This window comes from Lagopus muta, chromosome 2 (assembly GCF_023343835.1).
Source record: "Lagopus muta isolate bLagMut1 chromosome 2, bLagMut1 primary, whole genome shotgun sequence".
NCBI classification, from domain to species: domain Eukaryota; kingdom Metazoa; phylum Chordata; class Aves; order Galliformes; family Phasianidae; genus Lagopus; species Lagopus muta.
This window is the reverse complement of record NC_064434.1, coordinates 18,017,946-18,040,009: the sequence shown is the minus strand read 5'-3', so window position 1 is coordinate 18,040,009 and position 22,064 is coordinate 18,017,946. Positions and strand designations below refer to the sequence as shown.

General features: G+C 38.1%; 1 protein-coding gene across 26 annotated transcripts in view; it reads right to left on the bottom strand.

The window, feature by feature from the left end:
- The window catches only part of MYT1L (myelin transcription factor 1 like), a 300,542-nt gene that overhangs the window by 14,795 nt on the left and 263,683 nt on the right, over positions 1-22,064 (bottom strand). For all 26 annotated transcript variants that reach the window (XM_048936649.1, XM_048936655.1, XM_048936645.1 and 23 more), the window contains 3 exons: positions 13,753-13,815; positions 7,696-7,779; positions 6,121-6,342 (listed from right to left, as the gene is read on the bottom strand). In XM_048936649.1, the coding sequence (XP_048792606.1) occupies positions 6,121-6,342; positions 7,696-7,779; positions 13,753-13,815 (369 nt within the window). The remainder of the gene's footprint in view (positions 1-6,120; positions 6,343-7,695; positions 7,780-13,752; positions 13,816-22,064) is intronic.

Here is a 22,064-nt window from a genome sequence, read left to right as displayed (position 1 = left end):
CACATCCCCACCAGCCACACAACACCAGCTGCCTTTGTGCTGAGTTGGAAGAAACCATCTCTTCAGCTCAATTTCATAATTCTTTACGCAGAAAAAAATAATTTCTGATTAATGTAGTGGTTTTTAAGCCTTATTCTCTGTTTAAAGCATTTTTGGTGTACTTACAACTCACACCTAAATGCTAGTGTGGAAACTTTCACTTAAGTTTTCAGTCACGAGGGAAAATAAGACTAAAATCCTGATGTGTTAAGTAGCAGTTGCTACAGCATGATGCTTTACAAAGCTGCTGAGGAAAGTAGCTCAGATTTGATTTTTGTTTAAATAAATATTTGCTTTGGTTCCAGAACTAAAAACACTTAGAATATTACCTAAGTGGCTAGAGAAAAAATATAGCCTGATTAAAAATAAATGTAAACTTCTTGATATCATTTTAATTATAATTGATCATTGTTTCAGAAAGACTTCCTGCAAATAGCAACTTTCTTAGTTTGGAGTGGGAGGGTTAAAGTAGTGCTAAAATCTGGTTGGTCAAGCAACACACAGACAGCTATAGAGTGAATGGCCATGATACACACAAGCTGAGAGAGCTTTTTTTTTTGAGTCAATCTCAGAATGCTGGAATTGCAAGAACACTGCTAAAGTTGTCCTTCAGCTGGGCATATTTAGTCCTGTCGCAAATCTACATGGTATTTTGCTAATTTAAGATGCTTAGTCAGTAGAGGCTCTGTAGATGGGCTTTTCATACATGCCAATGAGCACTGACCTCTATCATCCCCGAATAGAGAAAGGGTTTTTGCTGGCTGCCCAATGATGTAATAACTGTTAAAAATCTTGCATAGCTCTCAAGCAAAAGAGGAAACATTGCAGCACATTACAGGTGTGAAGGTGGCCCTATAAATTATGGGGACAATGAAGGCACTTAACAGAGCACCACTGATGACAGTTTCCCAGAGGTAGGGGCCCAACTCTGGTTAGTGCAAAGTTTATCAGTCTCTCTACTGTCCCGTTACAGCACATAACAGTACAGCTGATCTGAAGACTGGTGGGTTTACTGGCAGGTCAAATAGTGTTATGAAGGTGAAGACTTGCATATGTGTAATAGGTAAGGTGTATCTCTAGCAACATACCTTTGATTATTTTTTGTGAGTAGCCAAAAAATTTCAAGCAACTTGTTTAGTGACCAAGTCCAGCTAGAAGCACAGTTTCTCTACAAACTTCACCAGAGAGACAGCAGAACTTTGAAGAGGAAAATTTGTCCCACCTGTAATCTAAAAAGCCATGCAGTGATACCTACTTTTTTATGGGCTGTGTCTATAATGAGGACAAACAGGCTTATAACCAGAGAGCTTCTGCTAACTGCCTGAAATCAAGGAGACGTCACGCTGCAAGCACATGTACAAATTACTACCTACTGTCATTAGCCAGCTCTGTGCAGCTAAGTGATTTTTCTTGCTTATATTGTGCAGTCTGCTTTTTCTAATATGAATTTCATATTATTTTCTCCTTGACTTTCCCAAGGTAAATAAGCCTCTTAAGTCCTTCTAGATTACCTCTCTGTTAGGGGTCTATCAGTTTAGTAGACTGTGCATTTGATTAAAATGTTATTCCATCATTCTTCCGGATTGGAATGAAAAGAGCTGGCAGAACTAGCTGCAGTTTAAGAGCCTAACTCTTTCAAGGACCAGGCTCTGCTTTTAGTCACTTCTGACTTTTGTCAAATTTTAACTGATTTTACTGCAGTCTTTCACAATAGATGTCTGCCTTGGGCTCATTTTTTTTCCCAAATGTTATAGGAAAAAAATATTCCTCAGAATTTATTTGTATACAACTGTTTTGTTTACATTGAAGAGGAAGTGCGAAAAACAATAATTCAGTAAATACTTCTGTTCAAAGTGAGACTTGACGTTTCATGATGTATTTTTCTGAATTTAAAGAAAAATTCTGCTGTCATCATGAAAATGAACATGTATTTGGTGGAATTACCTCTGACAATCTGTCACTGGGACATAAGCAGCATATAGGTGTTAGTATTTGGGTGCCAGATAATTGATTTATTTTGTCTGTATGAAAACTGGAATGCTCTGGGCCTTTCGTTACCATCAACCATGTTTAGGGCTGAATGGCACAGATAAGGAGGGTGCTTCTAGGAGCACAGCTCATGAGAGCAGGTGATCTGTTCTGTCAGTGCTCAGGAGAAGCACATTAGAAGATTGATATCTATATTGATATCTATACCGCTCAACCAGACAGGACCTGGACATGACCTCAAGCCATGTCCATATGCCATAGCTCAAGCCATTCATCCCAACATGGCCTGGGCACCATTTCATTGGTTATCATAGTTCATGGCCACCAAAAACCAGCTTATATAGAGCCAAATTCTTACGTACAGGCACAGATGTCCAAACATGAGATGCTGTATCTTTGGCTCAGTAAAGGTTTCTAGTCTGCTCTACTGCTTGTTTTGAAATAGCATGGGAGCCTGACTTAGCAACTGAAGAACAGAAATCCAGATCAGACTATATTGTTTTTAATTTCATATTTTTCTTCTTTTTATATATATTATTATTATATTTAATTGCCCTATCATCTCCTTGACTTCTTAGAAATCTGCTGGCCCATTTACATGTCTCTCATCCCTCAGTAATGTCACCATGATGACACCTGTCCCTGTTGTAGTTACTGCCAAACATAGTAAGTTTAACTAATTCTTCTGTGCTGCTAAGATTGTATGACTTCCTCCCACCGAAATGAAACCTAGAGCTTCTAGGAAAAAGTAAGAACTAGAAAGAAGAAAAAAATAAGTTAATGGTGGAGATTGAATAGGCACCCAAAACCAAAAACAATAAAAGCTTTTAAAAGGCTGGATGTTAGGACATTAAGAAAAAATTATTCTCTGAAAGAGTGGTTAGGCATTGGAATGGGCTGCCCAGAGTGGTGGCTGAGTCCAGGGAGGTGTTCAAGCAATGCTGTACTGAGGCGAATGGTTTAGCAGAAAAATATTGGTGTACCTTTTCAAGACTCTACTTTGGATTAGCCCATAGTGAACTGTGTTATCAGATTACAATATATGTATCTGACCTCATCTAATTTTACAGCATTTTTTCATTCATTTAATAAAACTTCTGAGTTTCATCTTTGCACTTATTTTCAAATATAAGAAATATGTTTTTTTCTTACATCTTTGAGCTTTTATTTCAAATAAGCTTAAACCAAGGAGCTGACTCTTGCTCTCCACCTAAATTCTAGGCACTTTCATTTCTCTATGAACTGAAAAGAGTATCTAACATATAGTATCTCAGACAACTTAGATCAACGTAAACCCTACTGTCTATTCATGGGCCTTGATTTGCATCAAAAGCTATTTCAGGTCTAAGGCTCTGCAGAACTGACTTTGTTTAAATAACCGCTGCTGTACTCTTTAATAATACAGCTCAATTCTAAGAGTCACATTCACTGAGCTAATGCTAAGTATTTTCTAGCTTTTAAATTCCAAAACTAAGAAATACTAATGGTAAGAGACAAGATGGCTTCAGGCACACAAATCAAAAGTCTCCAACAATTTAGAAATGAATTTGCAGCCACTAGCTGTTTTTATGTTTATATGTCTATATGTTTAGAGATGTGAAGTGTCTGGGTTATAGGCCTACTTCCCTTTCAACACTCTGCACACAAACATAGCCCACAGACATACCCTCTGTTGAGATGTTATCCTTTGGACAAAGACTCAGGCTACAGCCCTGAGCACCGAGAGATTTGACCATAGAGGTACTTGCAAGCCTAACTTTCAGTAGTGGAAGTTGATACTAAAGGTTCTTTTAAACAGTGTCTGCTTCTAGCAAACATTTAACGAGAAAAACACTACAGCTCCATCCTTCTTTCCTGACATTTGTCATTTCATTTGTCAAGGGTACCTTGTGAGTTTGGGAGCTCAGAGGTTCTCTGAGGAAGTGCATGAGTGCAGGCATCAGTCTGGTTCTAGCAAGTAGCTGCTGAAGAATATTCCTGTCTTGAGCTTTGTTTTATCTTCTAGCCTGCCCATTCATAGGCTTAGCAATGCAGCTGCACAACTCAGAGCTGAGACCAATCTTGAATTTTCAGAGAAAATAACCCAGGTTGTGGTCCTTCACCTCAGGATGTATACCTGAGTATACTGAATGCACTGCTATTATCTTCCTACAGGCTTTCTGACAGCCTTACAATTAATTAGGCTTTCCTGTGTATAATGTGGATAGTCCAAAATAATCCTTTTTTTTCCTAACCCCTTCTAACTTCTACTTAAATTTCTTCAGCAGATAAAAGGCACTAGGTGATGTCTATTACTTTCTTCCATCATACCTGAGCATTCTGCAAACCCAGTTTGCAAATCCAGGGACGTGCTGTTGCTGCTCAAGCATAAATCGTATTCTATAAACTTGCTTGCAGATCTTGGAATTCCACTGTGTAATAACCAAATTGCATTTTCTTATATCCTATTTCATTTACCTATCTACAGACTCTTTCCAATTCATTTTCATATTAGTAATATGAAACCTTATTTCACACTGGCCTTTCCTTCTGGCCCTGTCTCCTTTGTGAATCATACATAAATCCCTCCTCGTATCCCTTTGTTGCCATTCTTTCCTACACAAAATTCCTTGACAAAACTATTCATCAAAATTTCTGTGGACAGGAAAAGCAAACACTGAACAAGCACATTGTTGGTGCTTTTGTACATAAGATAGGAGTATAGGAGTCTGAATTTACTAAAGTTTGTGACTTTTTCCACTGACTTATTCCTTCTTCAGAGTTATGTATGTACAAATATACATATATTTAAATTCCAGACTATTTGATTAACAGTCGGAGCAGTTTTTAATCTAAGTACTGATTTCCCATCTTTTGTGGATCATCTCAAGAGGGCATTATTATCAGCAGAATATACCTGAAGCACAAAGTGCAACAGCAGCTCTAAGAAATCTGTGCCTTAGAAACCTCTCTCTCTATACAATAACTGATTTAATAGCTGGCATAATTTTCACAAGCCAGTTTGCTGTTTCAGTCTCCAAGTGTTATAGCTGTTTGGATAACATAACATTAATGTCCATTTATGAAAGGAAGAATATAAAATCTCAAATAATACATAAAACACACTACTGCATCTAGCTAATATGTATGTTGAGAGAACTAATGTGCTAGTTAGTGCTAGTGGTGGCAATGGTGATGAGGAGACGGTTGGACTAGATGATCTTGTAGGTCGTTTCCAACCTTGTGATTCTATGATTCTATGATTCTAGCTCTGCTGATTGGTGACAAATTAAGCACACTGACTGACATATCTGAAGTAATATTAGTTACTATCTAATAAAAGAAGAGCTTTGCCCTTGCACTATAGTCATGCTCCCACTCAGATTCCCATCTAAAGCTCCAAAAACACCCTTTCTTCTTCATAACCTAATGTTTAAAAGTGGGACAAAATTTATCCCTGGTAGACAATCCACTAATCTCTTAAAAGCTACAGAAAATGTTGACTCTGAAGTTCTCTTATTTTTGCTAAATTTATGTAAAATAGGGCTTTGTTTTCCTTTTCTCAAATATTTGTATTCCATTATTTTTAAATAATCTACTGTATTCTGTTTGGGTTTCTATTCTGTAATCTCCTGACTATTTTGAGCTAACATTTTCATTACCAAATAAGTAAAAAGTACATCATATTTATAGAACTGGTTTCTGAAAATACTTTCATTCCATGCTCATTTGTGAATCAACAGTATATTCAACATCTCTGAAAACGAGGTGGATTCTGATGTGTTTTACAAAGTCTATACCAAAGCAATTTTTTCAGAGTCACTCAATAAAGCAGTAGCATATTCACAGTTATTGTTATGCACATTTTGTTCCCTAAAATCTTCTGTGTATTATAGATTCAGATTCAGGTCTCTACTTGCGAAGATTTTCATTTAAGAAATCACGAGTCCTTATTTCCAGTTATCTAAATACATAAATGGGAAGCCTATTTTGAAGTAATAATGAATGTCAAAAGGAACAGAGAAATCTCATGACAAAAAGTTGTACTCCAAATATTGTTAATATGATTTAAATAATATAATTAATTGAAAAATATAAACCATGGTTACTCACCTACGATGAGTAAGAAAACTACCACTGACGTGTCCTGAGCCATCACATCCTGGGGTTGGACATGACATTCCTTCCGTCTTCACTGACTTCCATGAGAACTGTGAGCCATTTAGGTACCCATCCTTTTGCCTTTTGGCAGCTAGAGGACACCCTGATGCACTGCGATGGGATGCATATTTTCCAGTTATATGACCCTGACCATCACAACCAGGAACTGGACATCTGGATAGCAGATAGATGAGATAAACTTTATTGTCTTGCCATCATATACCTGGTAGCCTCTACAACAAAGTCAAAATAAACCTGACATGAAAAGAACAATCATGCACTGTCGTCTTAAAAATAGTCAAGATACCCTCCAGTGAGTAAAATTACAAATTGAGCTTTGCTAATACACAAAAAAGTTCTTCTTACAAGTAAATAGCACACTGGAATTGGAATGGTGCCTATGGAGCTCCACTCAGTAGGGAAATTGTCCATAAAAAGTCTGTGACCATAAAATCCTACTTAGTGTCTTCCTTGTTACATTTTAAGTATGTGTATGGATTCTAAAGATCCCTTGTCCAAAGTCCTGGAAATGTTAGGTGTGAACAGTAAGTGATGCTTTTCTGCACTAAAGGGATGTTGTCAGATTAAAAATCAAGAGTCAGATTACGAGAGATTATACAAAATCATAGTGCCAACTGCATCCGAAATGTGAAACAACTTAACCACTCTTTGAATTTGAGAGATTATAACGAACTTGCACTGCGTGCCTAAAGAGATCGGTGAAGACAGTTCCATATTAATCTGCTACTAGGGAATCCCCTTACATTTGCCCTATATACTTAAGAACAAGCAAACAAACAAACAAAAAAACGGAACACTCAGGGTTAGAAGGAAGAAGATATCCTCAAAGGGAAATGTTTAAAGAAAATACTTCAGTTAGTATGCCACTACATAGCACAGGCCAAAACAAGGCTTGTTATTTCATTGACTGTCCTATGCTAAAATATTGCTGCAACACTACATGGAGGAGCCAGTTCTGAATGTTTCAGAGTAGTCACTAAAGTTGCCGGGTGCAGCAGTTGCTGAAATTAGAGCACTTTTCAAGAAAAAATCAAAGTCCTATAGGTAAGTATTTGTTCCTCTTCTCACAAACTGAATAAGCAGTCAGATTCTAAGTAGTACTTTCATGTAAGTATTTAATTCTCTATTCCTGTGACTATTTTGTTTAGCATGCATGCTTTGTCTACAGCACGTAAACTTTGTAGGGTTTTTTAGAAGATAAACATTTATGTAGCTTGTGAATTTCTTGTGAAAGACACAATTAGATTGCTTTAAATTAGAGAAGATCACATCCTTGGCAAGAATAAATCAGCATGGGTCCTTGATTTGCAGTCACTGAATTCAGATGGCCCAGTGCAGAATTCCTTGGGATTTAGAGAGCTATGTATTTCTTATTAAGCAAAACTATCTCACACTTAGACACATATTCTTGGATAGCTACAAACCGAAACATTTGTCTTAAAAGCTGAATATATATAGAATCTGTTACGGAACACGTGAAGGCCCTTTAACAATATTTGTTCTCACCTAATTGGCTCTTGGTCTTCTTTGTCTTCCTTGCTTTGTGCTATCCTGATCCCACTCTTCTTTGCTCGCGGACAGCCTGAAAGACTGAGTGAAAGGAGACGTTTTAAACAACAATTTCTCACTCTATGTACAGGTAACAAGGGATATACTTTCTATAGCAAAAACTGGCAGAATGGGTAATCCTGTCCAGTTTCCAAAATTAATGCTCAGTAGTTTGAACAGGGAGGATTGCAGCCTATAATCACAATGGGGAATCTGAGCAACTCAGTCTGTGATGGAAGGACAAGACTGTAAGCTCTGTGTAGACCACACACACAGGCAGTTCCTGAGAAGGCACAGAAAACGAACCTCCTAGCTCTCTGCCTAATAATCCCTGCAGCTGACTCAGCAGCAGCAGCTCTGAGAGGCATAGAAGTGTTTCAGTGCTCAGAGACATTACATCCTCTGTATGGCTGAGAACCAAGAAGGTCAGAACTCAGGAGCCATTGGCTCTGTCAGTAGGACAAAAGATTTCTTTTGGGGACACTGTCAAAACTAAAATGCCGTGTAAGAATCCTACAGATCTACTGCATAAAAATATAGCAGAGCTTAGAGCTGTGCAATGCCTTCTTTAGAAAGAATGTAAGTGCTCAGAACGCTAAGCCCAGACAAGTTATATGTTAGACTAAACTATGCTACTTCTAACTAAACACTGAGAATGCAGTTTTAACTACAAAAGATGGAAAAATATCAATCTATTCCAGGATGTACAAGTTCAACTTTCTCTTTGCATGTAAACAGTTACAGAAGCAGTTTAGTAGAATTGGCCACGAGTTTAAGAGATATTCAAAGATGGGCAGAATATTTTTTTAAGTAGCTGCTGTCTCTGTTGAGAACCCGACAAAAACCATGCTTTATGCTCTCCTTAAATGTTATTTCCATCTTAACATATGAACATATACAAAGAAATCCAATGGTAGGGCAACACCTTCAAATGTACTGAAATGAAAGACAAAGTTCTATTATAAAATTTGTCTCAGAGAAAGAAGTAAATAAAACAGAGTAGATTTTTGTTTCCAGCATGACATAAAGTATTTCAGTGTTGTATGGTCCTGTAGGTCCTGTATACAAAAAGAAGAGATAGAAACAGTGGTAGCAAAAATTCGCAATATTTTGTCTCATTAAAGAGAGAGAGGACTGTGAGGTACAAATTGAGAAAAGGGCTATGCAATCATGGATAGAATTCTGTGTTGGTTAATAAGAAATAAACCATAGGCAAAAAACAATATATATACTGTAAAGTTGTAGATAATTCAATTAAATAAAAGGAGGAATGCTGACACAAGATACTGGCACAGAGCATGTTACCTAGCAACTTTTAGTGAGACGACATAGCTACATTGATTTATATTGATAAACAGAAAAGACCTAGAACTATTGTTGTTACCCAAGACCAGCTAGTTCACATCCATATAACTCAACCCTCTTTCTCTGTAAAACACAACTGCCACACTCATATTGCTTAGAGAGAATGATCTGGACATGCGTGGAGCTCCAAATAATTTCTGAGAACTGCCTGGTAGACTTCCACTGGCCCAGGGCCAGCACCACGACAGGGCACACTATAACCATTTAACAGCATAGACAACTGCGTTGCCTATATCAAGAACAAACCTGTGTAGCGTGTGTTCTCATCCCATGCCATAATACAAACGTAGTTTGGTCATTTTCCTTTTTAAAGAAAGCAGCTGCTTTGTAGTAGCTTTTACAGCACCCACCAAAGTACCCTAGTTCCCTATGTACAAATCCCTTGCCACTGAAGAATAGTTTTTGTTGAAAATAATGTTGTCATAATCTGAAGAAGTCAAAGGCAGGAGCAAAGAAGCAAGAGGGGTTTAGAATAAGTGAAAACAAGGTATGGAGCAAGGATGCTGTTTGGAACAGGTTGTTTTACTGATTCACATTCTGTAGACTGAAAAAAAACAAAGGCAAAAGGCTGGGAGTTACAGATATCCCCAGGTTAACTGCAAAATTAGTTTTACTCACTGTGTGAGAATTAGCAGTCTATTGCTTACGGCACATTAAATCAATTCATTTTTCACCTATTTATTGGTGTTTTGGTGCATCATCTTTTTGCAATAGATCTTTCTATTTTGGCACTATGATTTATTAGGAAATTCTAAGACTTTTCGTATCTTCTAAGCAGACATTTCCAACAGTCATCTTCCAGGGTTATGATTAATTCATTTTTCCTCTGATAGCAGATTCACCAAGAAAACATATGTCAAAGATGAGACTTCATTTTAATTTTTCATCCTGTGTTAACCAAAATGTATTATAAAGTAAACATGTTACTTCATTTTGATTTCAGTTTAATTCCTCATCTATGAAGATAAAAGACAATTAGAGAATTCAAATGACTGTATATGCCAATACATCTTGCATACATTAAATGTCTGTGTGAAACTGCAGAAAGTTATGGCAGGGTTAAATCTGCCTTTATGTACATTATGCATGCAGCCATTTTAAATACAAATGATACCTGAAGATCATGACAGCCATTTAGGAAATAAGTTTTGCAAGCAATTTCTGATAAAACTGAAAGAATTAAGTGCATAAAATACAAATAAAAATGTTGACTCAGATGCAAGCCAAGGTAAATGATGATTTTCACTGTGGGAAGCAGCTTAACTATGGATGTGCTGCAGAATCTTCCATACTCAATAGCTTGGGATTTAGGCCACTGGTTTCTTTCCCTTTTAAAAAGTGTGCCTTTTGCTGGCCTCACCGCCTCAGGGAACGGCCTTGACATATATAATGAATTGAACAGTGAGGGGCTGGCTCAGTGTAAATGCAGTAAGTCTCCTGGGGACACTGGCTATTTTAAGAAAAAAGATGTTCCTCTTTTCCTGGTCAATACTACCATGCAGAACTTTAAACTAGGGGATGGGGAAGGAGATGTACCACTGAGTGCAACAAAAGAGCCAAGAAACGCTGTCACCTCAGGATGCAGCAAAGGAAAACCTCAGATTTGTCCCAGAGGACTTTGGGAGGGCTTCTCCAAGAAGGTAACATGGCTGATAGACCAGCTGAAGTGCTTCTACACTAATGCACACAGTAACGCAACAGCAAGAGGAGATGGAAGCCATGGTGCAATTAGAGAACAATACCTAACTGCTATACACAGAAACATGGTGGGAAAAATCGCACAATTGGAATATTACTAACAAGGGCTACAAGCATTTTACAAGAGACAAACAGCCATGATTAGGTTGAGAGCTTGTGGGTTAAAATTAGGGGCCAGATCAATAAAGGAAATCTGGTGGTTGGGGTCTACTACAGGCTGCCTGATCACAGAGAGCCTGTGGTGAGGCCTTCTTGCTTCAACTACCAGAAGCACTGCACTCACAGGCGCTTATCCTGATGGGGAATGTTGACCACTCACATTTTTGTTGGGAAAGCAAAACAGCAGGCTGCAAACAATCTAGGAGACTCCTGGAGTCCATTAAGGATACCTGGTCCAGGCATTGGGCAGAGCATCTAGAGGTCAAGTGTTACTGGACCTGGTTCTTACTACTGCAGCGGAGATCATTAAAGAAGTTAAGAATGAAGACACTGTGGGCTTTAGTGGCCATGTCCTGGCTGGGTTCTTGATCCCAAAGAATACTGGCCTGGCAAAGAGCAGAGTCAGGACCCTGAACTTCAAGAGAGAGGATTACTGACTCTTACAGGAATTATTGGATGAGATCCCCTGGGAAACTGTCCTTGGGGACACAGGAACAGAACACAACTGGCAACAATTTAAGGATGCCTTTCTGGGAACAAAAGAGCTCTCCATCCCTCAACATAAGAAATCAAGCAGAGGAGGAAGGAAACCAGTATGGTTGGATAAGGACCTACAGGTAAAACTGAGGGATAAGAAGGAAATGCACAGGCAGGGGAAGCAGGGATGTGTGGCTTGGGAAGAACACAGAGATGCTGTCTGGACGTGCAGAGATAGAATCAGGAAAGACAAGGAGAAGATAGAAATGAACTTGGCAATGGATATGAAAAATAATAAGGGTTTCTTCGGATGCACTGGTCAGAAGACACAGATCAAGGAGAATGTATTTCTTCTGATAAATGAGAAGGGAGAAATGGCAACAATGCACAAAAAAAGGGCTGAGGTACTCGATGAATTCTTCTACTACGGTCTTCACTGGCAGTAAGGCTTCCCACATCTCTCAAGTCTAAACATCTATGTATAGGACAGAGGAGTTAAATCCCCCCCAGCGTAAACAAAGAGCAATTTCAAGACCACCTGATGACATTGAATGTCTACAAGTCTATGCAACTTGATGACAAGCATCTCAGGATCCTGAAAGAGCTGTCTGATGTAGTTGCCAAGCCAATCTCCATTATATTTAAAAGCCATGGCTGCTTACTGGAAAAAGGAAAAAAACCCTCCAATTTTTAAGAAAGGTAGAAGGGAAGATCTGGGAAACTACAGTCCAATGAACATAATATTTTTGCTTGGGAAGATCATGAAGCAGATCCTCCTGGAAGCTATGTTAAGGCACGTGCAAGACGAGGAGATTATCTGAAACAGACAGCACAGCTTTACCAAGGGCATATTGTGCCTGACCAGTCTGCTGGCCTTACATGATGAAGTGACAGCACCAGTGGACAAAGGAAAAGCAAACAACATCATCTATTTGGACTTATGCAAGACTTTTTATATGATCCCACATCATGTTCTTATCTCTAAATTGGAAATATCTGGATTTGAAGGGTAGACTATTCAGTGGATAAGGAATTGGCTGGGTGGTTGTTGTCAATGTCTCCATGTCCAGATGGAGGCTGATGATGAGTAGTGTCCCCCAGGTGCCAGTCTCAGGATCAGTGTTCTTCAGTATCTTTATCAATGGCTTGACAAATAGTGAGATTGAATGCAACCTCAGCAAGGACACAAAGCTGAGTGAATCTGGAAAAGCTTGAAAAATAGGTCCATGTGAACCTGATGAGGTTCAACAAAGCCATGTACTGGGTATTGCAATTGAGTTGGGGCAATCTCAAATATGTGTACAGACTGGAACAAGAACTAATTGAGAGCAGCCCTACATAGAAAGATTTGGGAGTTCCAGTTGATGAAAAGATTGATGCAAGCCAACAGCATGTGCTTGCAGCCTGTAAGGCCAACTGTATCCTAGTCTGCATGAAAAGAGGGTTGGCCAGCAGTGAGAGGGAGGTGATTGTCCCCCTCTGCTCTGCCCTTCTGAGGCCCCATGTGCTTCCTTTGGCCTTTGGTAAGGATCCCTTTTATAGTTTAGGCAGACAATGTAACAGCTTTTCTTCATAATTTTCTCTTTCCACTCTTCAGACTTCACATAATTATAAGCAATTAATCATGATTTAAAAACAAACCGAACTTTATTCTGAAGTATATTAACAAGACTGGTGCATAGCAGATGCAACAGGTACTTCGGTTATCAGGGACATGATTTAGTGGTGGGTTGTTAGAGTTAGGGTAGTATGGTTAGGTTGAGGCTGGACTTCATGATCTTGAAAGTCTTTTCCAACCTTAGCAATTCTGTGATTCTATGATTCAGTGATTTAAGACTTCAGGGGGGAGAGGCAGTAAATAAGTTAGTTCAATTTCACATTTAAAGAAATACGGAGAGATTCTGAAGTGACTGACAAAAAACAATCGGGGGGAAAAAAAAAGCAGGAACAGCGTTTTAGTCCAGAAATGGTTGAGACTGCAGAAAACAGTTGTTATTCAGAATGTAAAGCAATATAAATTTATAAATATTTAATTACTTCTCTTGGCTAACAGAGAAGGGAGAAAAAATTGCATCATTTTTATACAAAGATTCTGCTAGATACTAACAAAAATCTTCCTGAGTTTTTGGGTAGTGAGCCATGCTGAAACTGAGAAATGTTACTCATTCACGATATGTAGAATGACTTAGACCAACATATGTTGACATAAAGCACTCAATACTACTTCAGAGCTGAAAGAGAGAAGAAAGGTCTGTTGAACTCTCACGTAGCCCTCTATTTGATTGACTTATAGAACAAACACTCCTCTTTACATACCTTCGATGTGAAGCATAATTTCCAGTAATATGTCCGGAACCATCACACCCAGGAGTTGGACACCTAGAATAATAATGTAAAAAGATACAGAGCAGAGTTACTGACAGGTAAAATATAGCTGTCCATTTTATATTAAATATATATTAACTGTCTCAACCACTGTTTCCACAGGTGCCAGCCTTGGGGACCTTCAGCCATTCCTAGACCTATGCTTACTTCTACACAAGGGACAAACATACTATTTTCACTCATAAAATATTTCTATTAAATACGCATTGCCTGCCCAGTCAAACATTTTCTGGATACCTCTAGCACCGGCAGATTACTGGAGATTTCCAGGAGCAGCCTGACACTCTCTCACCATCAGGAATTAGTAGGGGTGACAGCAAATGCAACATCCCAACATGTATTCTTAGGTAATGGCTAAGATTACAAGTGAGCTGTTTCGTTTTCCATCAAGGCTCTTGCTCTAATCCCATAACACAACGTCATGAGATGCTGGCGCACCATGGAGATAACCCTCCACCACTCCAGGAAACAAAAGAAATGCCTAATGAAAAGGAAATGTGAAGACGTGTCTCTTGCATAGAAACAATAACTCACCTAGCATTCCCAAACTTCAAGCAACCAGATACACTCACCAGTGAAACTTATAATAATAGAATGACAGAAGAGCCATCAAAGAAAATGGGTGTTTCTACACTGTGAAGATTATTATGATTGCTAAGAATAAGCTAATTTACAATGTCAGTATAATTATTAACTGGTACTTGAATGGCTACACTGAATCAGAGAAAAGACAAAAGAAGACTTAATTTATACCCATAATTCATGTATTATTTATACTCATTGATTTATATTCATTTGAACACTTAAATGCCACATGAATTCCAAAAATTCACTTTTCCTGAGTGTTAGTTTTGAATTTCAGAGGTGCTTTAAAGCTTCTTTCGAAGTCAGCACTCTAATTCAAAAAGCATGTGCACAATCTCAGATGTTGCATTCTGGAACATCATTTCCATAGCATTGAGTTCATCGATTATTTGAATCCAGAATTCATGCACATTTTGGCTTTCACCTTTTAGTGACATGCGTGCTTTCCTCAAAGTTGTTATGTACTGATAAACTGCTTTACCAAAGTTTTCTTCAGAGACTTGAAAGTTTCTTAATATCAGGACTTCAAGCAACCTGGAATTCAGGGCACTGGGGCTGTCATTGGGTTCCATTAATGGGTTCCATTAGGCTGATCTTTAGCTCTTTAACGCTAATAAGCATTACCTACTTCAGAGGAGCTCAGCAGGGCCAAACCTCAAACATGATTAATGCAGCTTGAAAGAGATAAATTAAACTGGAATTTGTTAAATGGAGTTCTCATATGGTCTTCTTCTGGACCAGTTCAGTTATTCTATAGAAAACATAAAAATACAGTAAGGCTTCCAGGATGTAAGCTAGTAAAACTTCTGGAATTCACTAGGTCACTGAAGTTTCTCTTCTACATAACAGAGTGCCTGTGTGCACTGGACAAAAATTCTAAACAGGATCCTAAAGGATAATTCTCTTTTTCTCTTGATTTACTGGTTTACTTCACTTCTATATTCAGGTTTTGCCACAATGACTCCCTATTACAATGCCTTTGCATAGGACCAAGTATGATAAGACCATGACCCTGATTAGAAAGTGTAAGTACTGCTGTGAGTTTTAATATCTCAAGACCCACGCCCATGCTGACATAAAAAATTAATCTTTCTGCTTGTAGAAAGATAAAAAAAAAATATGTTTGTGCAGTTCCTTCTCACATACCTACATAAGAATACACTGAACAAATCATAGCTCTTTCCTCCATAGCCCTTACCACTCATTCTTTACTGTGGCTGCACATCATTAGCACAAATCTTGGATTCTAGGTTGGCTAGCGCTTTAAGTTAAAAAATAAATAGGAAGGGTCTTATTTTTAGTTTCTTATATTTCAAATATAGGTATTTAGATATTTTTGTATTTTTTCAGATAAACTGCTTTTTAATAATTATTTTTTAATTATTATTTTAATATCTATCAGGATTAAATATTAAATATTTATTCAATCTCAATATGAGGTTTAACAAGAGCGAGTGTAGAGTTTTGTACCTCTGGAGGAATAACTGCATGCATCAGCACAGGTTAGGGCACGACCTGCTGAAGAGGAGCTCTGCAGAGAGGGACCTGGGGGTTCTCGTGGACAACAGGTTGGCCATGAGCCAGGAGTGAGCCCCTGTGGCCAAGAAGGCCAATGGGATCCTGGGGTGCTCTAAAAAGAGCGTGGCCGACAGGTGGAAGAAGGTGGAAGAAGGGGAGATCCTCCCCATCTTATCTGCCCTGGTGAGACCACATTTAGAATATGCTGTGCAATTCTGAGCTCCCTCGTTCAAAAAAGATAGGGATCTCCTAGAAGGAGTCCAGTGAAGGGTCACAAAGATGATAAAGGGCCTGAAGCATCTCCCTTATGAAGAAAGGCTGAGTAATCTGGGTCTGTTCAGGCTTGTGGAAAAGAAGACTGAGAGGGGACCTGATTAATGCTTATATATATCTAAAGGGAAATGAGAGGTAAATGGATGAGGCCAGGCTCTTCTTGCTGGTGTGTAGTGATAGGACAAATAGCAATGATCTAAAACTTGAACACAGGAAGTTCCATATGAACATGTGGAAAAACTTCTTTACAGTAAGAGTGATGGACCACTGGAATGGGTTGCCCAGAGAGATTGTAAAGTCTTCTTCTTTGGAGATATATAAAGTCCATGTGGACGCCCACCTGTGTGACCTATTGTAGGAAACCTGTTTTAGTAGGGGGTTGGACTTAATGATCTCTAGAGGTCCCTTTCAACCCCTGCAATTCTGTGATTCTGAGATCTTTCTTAATGCAGAAAACTTATTTCCTACTTCTGTCAAGCCTCACTGAAGCCTCTAACTCTGTCGTACCAAAATATATTGGAATAAGATTTAATTAGACGAATTGAGTACACTTTGAATGTAAACATCCACTGCATGTAAATGAACAAAGCAGTTAATGGAGCCATCAGACTGTTCTTCTGTAGTCTCTTGGAGGTACAGAAAGATTCCTTTTTTATGAATATGTACTATTTGAAGCTTCAAATTTGCATCACAGAGAAATTCTTCTATTGAGAATAAACTATTATCAAAACAGAAGAATGTTTTTTTCTCATCTATTACTATACTTTTGCTACAGGCAGGCATGATTAATAGTGTCTTAACAAAAAGGGTTTGTAAGAGGCAGCAATATAACTGGTCAGTCAGTTTTAAAATTAGACAATTACACTTACCATTTGGACACTTAAGTAATTTGAAAACTAGCCTATTTTTTGTGTCATTTGGAAAAAAAAATGTCTTAAGCAATTGATATTAAAGAATAAATCATCCTGCTGTAGATTGAACTGAGAATCTTCACATAGGGCTCCGTACTGTTCACATCAGTTTTTTTTCATATATTATCATCATAGTTTTGATTAAACCAGAAGGAGTTTTTCATGTAGGCAAGAATCTTATCAGAAAGACTTTTCTGATTTTAGCACTATAAAATTTGTTTCAAGTCTCACAAGCTGATACTGACTTAACTGTACAAGATGAAATGAGCATTTAGTGCAGTTGATAAGAGTATTTTAAAATCCTAGCACATTTCTATTTACTCCTGTTTCCATTCTATGAGAAGTGCTTATAGCCACTATGAAAGATGCTGATACGCACCATTCTGTTTCGACTATGATGCTACTACATTATTTATTTGCTATTCTAATTAAATTAGATAAGGAGACAACTTCAAGTCTCTGTACCATTAAAACTGTGGGACTGGATTTTCAGAATGTATTACCATACATAGGACTTGTATATACTTGATGTTTGCTGTAAACTCCTAACTATAGATATCTGACTTAAGTGGTCTCATGTGCAGACATCTGGAAGGTGAATGCATAGGTGCTTAGAAGAACCTTACATCTGGAATGCTGCAGTTAAGTGGAGAAAAGAGATACACAGTTTCCTCAATAACTTGAAGTGAATGTAATTTGACAGAATCAGAAACTTATTTCTAGACTCTACCTAACAGCTCACTGTACCAAAAGAATACTTTAGTACTGTAAAGACTGAGTAAGCAATACTGCAGTACTGTAAAGACAAAAGGACTTCTCTTTGTAAAGAATAAAGTTCAGACCATGTAACACTAACATTTTACACAGAATCAGAGCATCCAGTAGAAGACCTTGTCAGTGATGAGGAATGCAGTCAGCACTGCCTTCATGTCCCCTCCATTTCACAGACCATCCCAAAGAAGATCTTGTGGGAACATAAATGTAAACAGAAAGGAAGAAATGCAACAGAACAGCAACAGCCGAGGAAGCTGGAATCAGTATCAGCTTAGACTCAATAGCAGGAATGAAGCAAAGGAGAAAGCCAAACTAACATAGATGACACGTAATGCCTAACACCCATTCTGCAAAGTGTGCAGCAATTAAAAAACGCTTCTAGGAACTTGAAGGAATGTAACGAGATTCACGGGACTGGCAAGGAAATGGATGTTCAAATGGGCTCTGGAAAGGTTTTTCTAGATGCCAACAGTTTAAAGTCTTGGTGCAAGCTCAGCTCAGAAGAAAAAACATCAGCACAGTGGACTACAAATAAGATATATATTTAAACCTATACTCACAGGTTTTCCTTTAGATCTACAGGAGCAATATGGATCAGGTAATGTGACATTAAACAGGTTGTTAGACAAAGGTGCAAAGATAGTAGTTTTGTCCTCATTACTGTGTATAGCTTTGGTTGAATTTTATGACATGAATTATCTCTAAAATATACCAATAAAACAAAGATATAGTAATCTGCAATATAATGAATAAGTTTTTTTTCCCTGTATTTACCATGAAGTGACAGTGGCTCTTTGGAATAAGAAGAATTCTATTTCCCTTGTTACAAGGCAGAGTTCATGGAAATTTTTTCAGTGCACAGTCTGAGCATAACCCAGGGCATAGGCTTATGCTCAGGCTCAAGCTTAGGCTTCTTCTCTCTAAGAAACCCCCAGCTGAGATTTAGCAATACAATGAATTCTGTTTCCATCTCAGTCAAACCTTGTGTTCAGGGTTTGACAAGTTTATATAAATCCAAATGGAAACGTTGGATATAGGATTGTGCAAGCTCAAATTCAGCACAACACCCAGACAGAAGCCAGGTTATTCTAACATGATCACATTCTTTGCTAGTAGGGTTCAGTATAATCATGAGAGACAGTTTTAGAAACTGCTATCAATGTAACTTCTTGTCTCCATGCTGCCCTTCCCTATGTCTCTTTCCCTTTCAACCACCCTTGGTCTCTTCTACGTTGTGTGCCAAGTATGCCTTCTTGGCTCACTGGGAGCTCATTTCAGCCTCACTGTCCTTATCATTCAGTCCGAGTTGCCCAGTTTTCAACATGAAAAGGTCATGTTATTGAGTTATGCTGCAGTTTTCACATGAATTGGGAGGTTTGTATGTTATCTGTGTACTTGCCTCTTACCTATAGCTTTCTGGCACTCAGTGGACATTCTACAGATACTCCACAAATAAAGAAGTAATAAGTCACTAATAAGAATGGAATGCCAATTCTGGCTATGGCAAATTCCTTCTACACTGTTTTTGTACTCAGGACACTTGCTCCCACAGAACTGAAATTAATTTTTCTCATGGTACCCACACCAGAAGCCATCAGATAATAATCCTTTCCAGAACTTACCAAACTATTCTAGGTTTCAATTATAATGGGTAGATAAAAAATATCTTTTATAATCTGTTATTAGCAAGCTAGTTTATCCACTCTGAAGACTCATGCTATCTTTATTGTATCTTTAAACCACTTTGCACCCACTACACTGTGGATCCAATCTTCCCTAGAGCATTAACTTACTACTATAACTAAATGAATAAATAGTATATTTATCCAATCAATTAGTTATTAAATATTTAAAGCAGATGTAGCTAGCCATCCAAAAGAGAAATCATACTGAGTTAAGGAATTAACCAACAAAATGTACACAAATTCAGATTGGTCCCTTCAACTGTTGCACATTGCAAAGGAATTGGAATTTAAAAGAAAATTATATCTATCTTCTCCGTAGTTTTATTTTGACCATGTTGTCAATCTCTGCACTACAGATGTGATTTTCTGTTGGAGGTTCAAAAAGCCTAGAGAAATATAATTGTTTCCGGTGGGATTTTTTCATAGCAGAACATAGAATATTTTTATTGTCTGGTGGTTTTTAGGTATTTGGGATTCTGTTTTATTTGACTGCATCACTAGAAATTCAATTCATAGGTTGGGAGGCTGGAAAATAGACACAATATTACTTTGCATTCCCATCTTTTATCTGAAGATCTGAAGGTACTTCACAGACATTAATGGAAAAAATCTCACAATACAGCTTTGAAGAAGGGAAGGATTTAGCAGATGAAAACTGGAGCATACAGAGGCTAAATGACTTAACACACAAGAGGAAAATAGGCCAGAAGGAGATGCTTATTCACTGTTCTGTTTGCATTTTTAAAGCTTTATCTCTTCTGAAACTATATATAGATTCACAGACAAAATACTATTTTTTTCTAGTCAGGTAGTGGAGAAACCAAAGGTTACAAAAGTAAAAACTGTAAAAATGCTGTGTTTGCAGTTGCCTGAACTGAGTGTGTGAAGAAAGAGGAAAACAGGAGCAGACAAGAAAGGGGAGGGATAAGAAGCCTTGTCAAATTAAAAAAATAGAATTTTGTGTAAGGTATGATGAGTTTATTTTATGTCCATGTTTCTATGAACTTGAGCTCTTGTAAAAAAAAAAAAAAAAGAAGTATGTTTACAACACTTGACAAACAAGCACCCAGTTTATCTCAAAGAGGAGAGAGAAAAGAAGCTTTTCTCCGTTTTCTTCCTGGACCACTCACTGCTGATTTGCAAGGAGCACTGCAGAGTGAGAAGGGAGTTGAGAAACAGCTGTGTGGTCCGCAGCAGAGACTTCCAGGCCACAGGTGTGTCAGTATCAGTCAGACTTCTGGTTAGCATTATGAAAATACCTACTTAGCAGGAACTGGACTCTGGTTTTAACTGTACCTTGCTTTTACTTTCCTAAGCATTCAGACATTGAAAGCAATCTCTGTAAATCTCTGAATCCTATTTTCTGTCTCAGGCATTGCAGGCATTGCAGTCAAGCTCCAATTAAGTGTGCAAAATAAGAATTCTGACGATCCCCTTTTTAATGAAGTCACAGAAAATAGCATCTGTTTTAACTGCAGTAGAAGCATGAATGCCTTCCCGTTATTACTCTGTTGTTCCTACTCAGTTTTCTTACCACAGCATTTGTTTCCTGAATTCCTAAAGTGTTACTATTTCTATTCACTGCCTAGACAGAAACTCTCAACCTACACAACCTACCTGAATTTGCAATGAAAACCTGTAAAACTGTTTAGCTAGGATGGATTTATTTTCCTGTAGTTTCAATGAAGCTGCACGTCTACATACCTTTTTCACTTTCAATTTCCAGTGCCTCTTTCTATTTTCAACCTGTTGTCCTTTTCCTTCAGTGGAGTAGGGACTTCATTTGCTTTTGTCCACAGTTAGATTTCCATCTACATTCCTCCCCAGTGTATCTCTTCCACCTTTTACTTCTGCCTTTTCCATATCCTTTCACAAAATCACAGAATCACACTAGGATGAGGTTGGTAGTGACTTTTGGAACCATTTGGTCCACTCCTTGTTGAAGCAGGGACATCCAGGGAAATGTACCTAGGTCCACATCCAGGCAGCTTTTGGAGATGTCCAAAAAGGAGACTCCCCAATCTCTGGACAACCTGTGACAATGCTCTGTCACCTGAACAGCATAGAAGTGCTGTCTGATGGACAGAGAGAACCTCTTATGCTCCAGTTTCTCCTCATTGCTTCTGCACCTGGCACTGTGAACTGCTGAAAAGAGCTTGGCTCCAACTTCCTTGTACCCTCCATTTTCCTGTCTCATTATCATTATCAATATATCCAATTTTCTCTCTGTCTCTTTAACATCTTTTTTTCCTCTCCTTTCTCTGATATCTCCACTTTCTATTCCTCCCTCATCCTTTCTTCATTTCTTGATCTCTGATAACCTCGATATTCACAGTTCTTTCTTCCCTCCTTCTCTTAGTTGTTTCTTTCCATTACTTCTTTTTTCATCATCATTCTTGTCTTTCTGATATTTTCTTCCAGCTGAATTTTTTTTCCCTAGTTTTCACTGCTTCTGGCCCTATCCAATAGCTGAAAGGATTGCAAATACTTTGTGTCA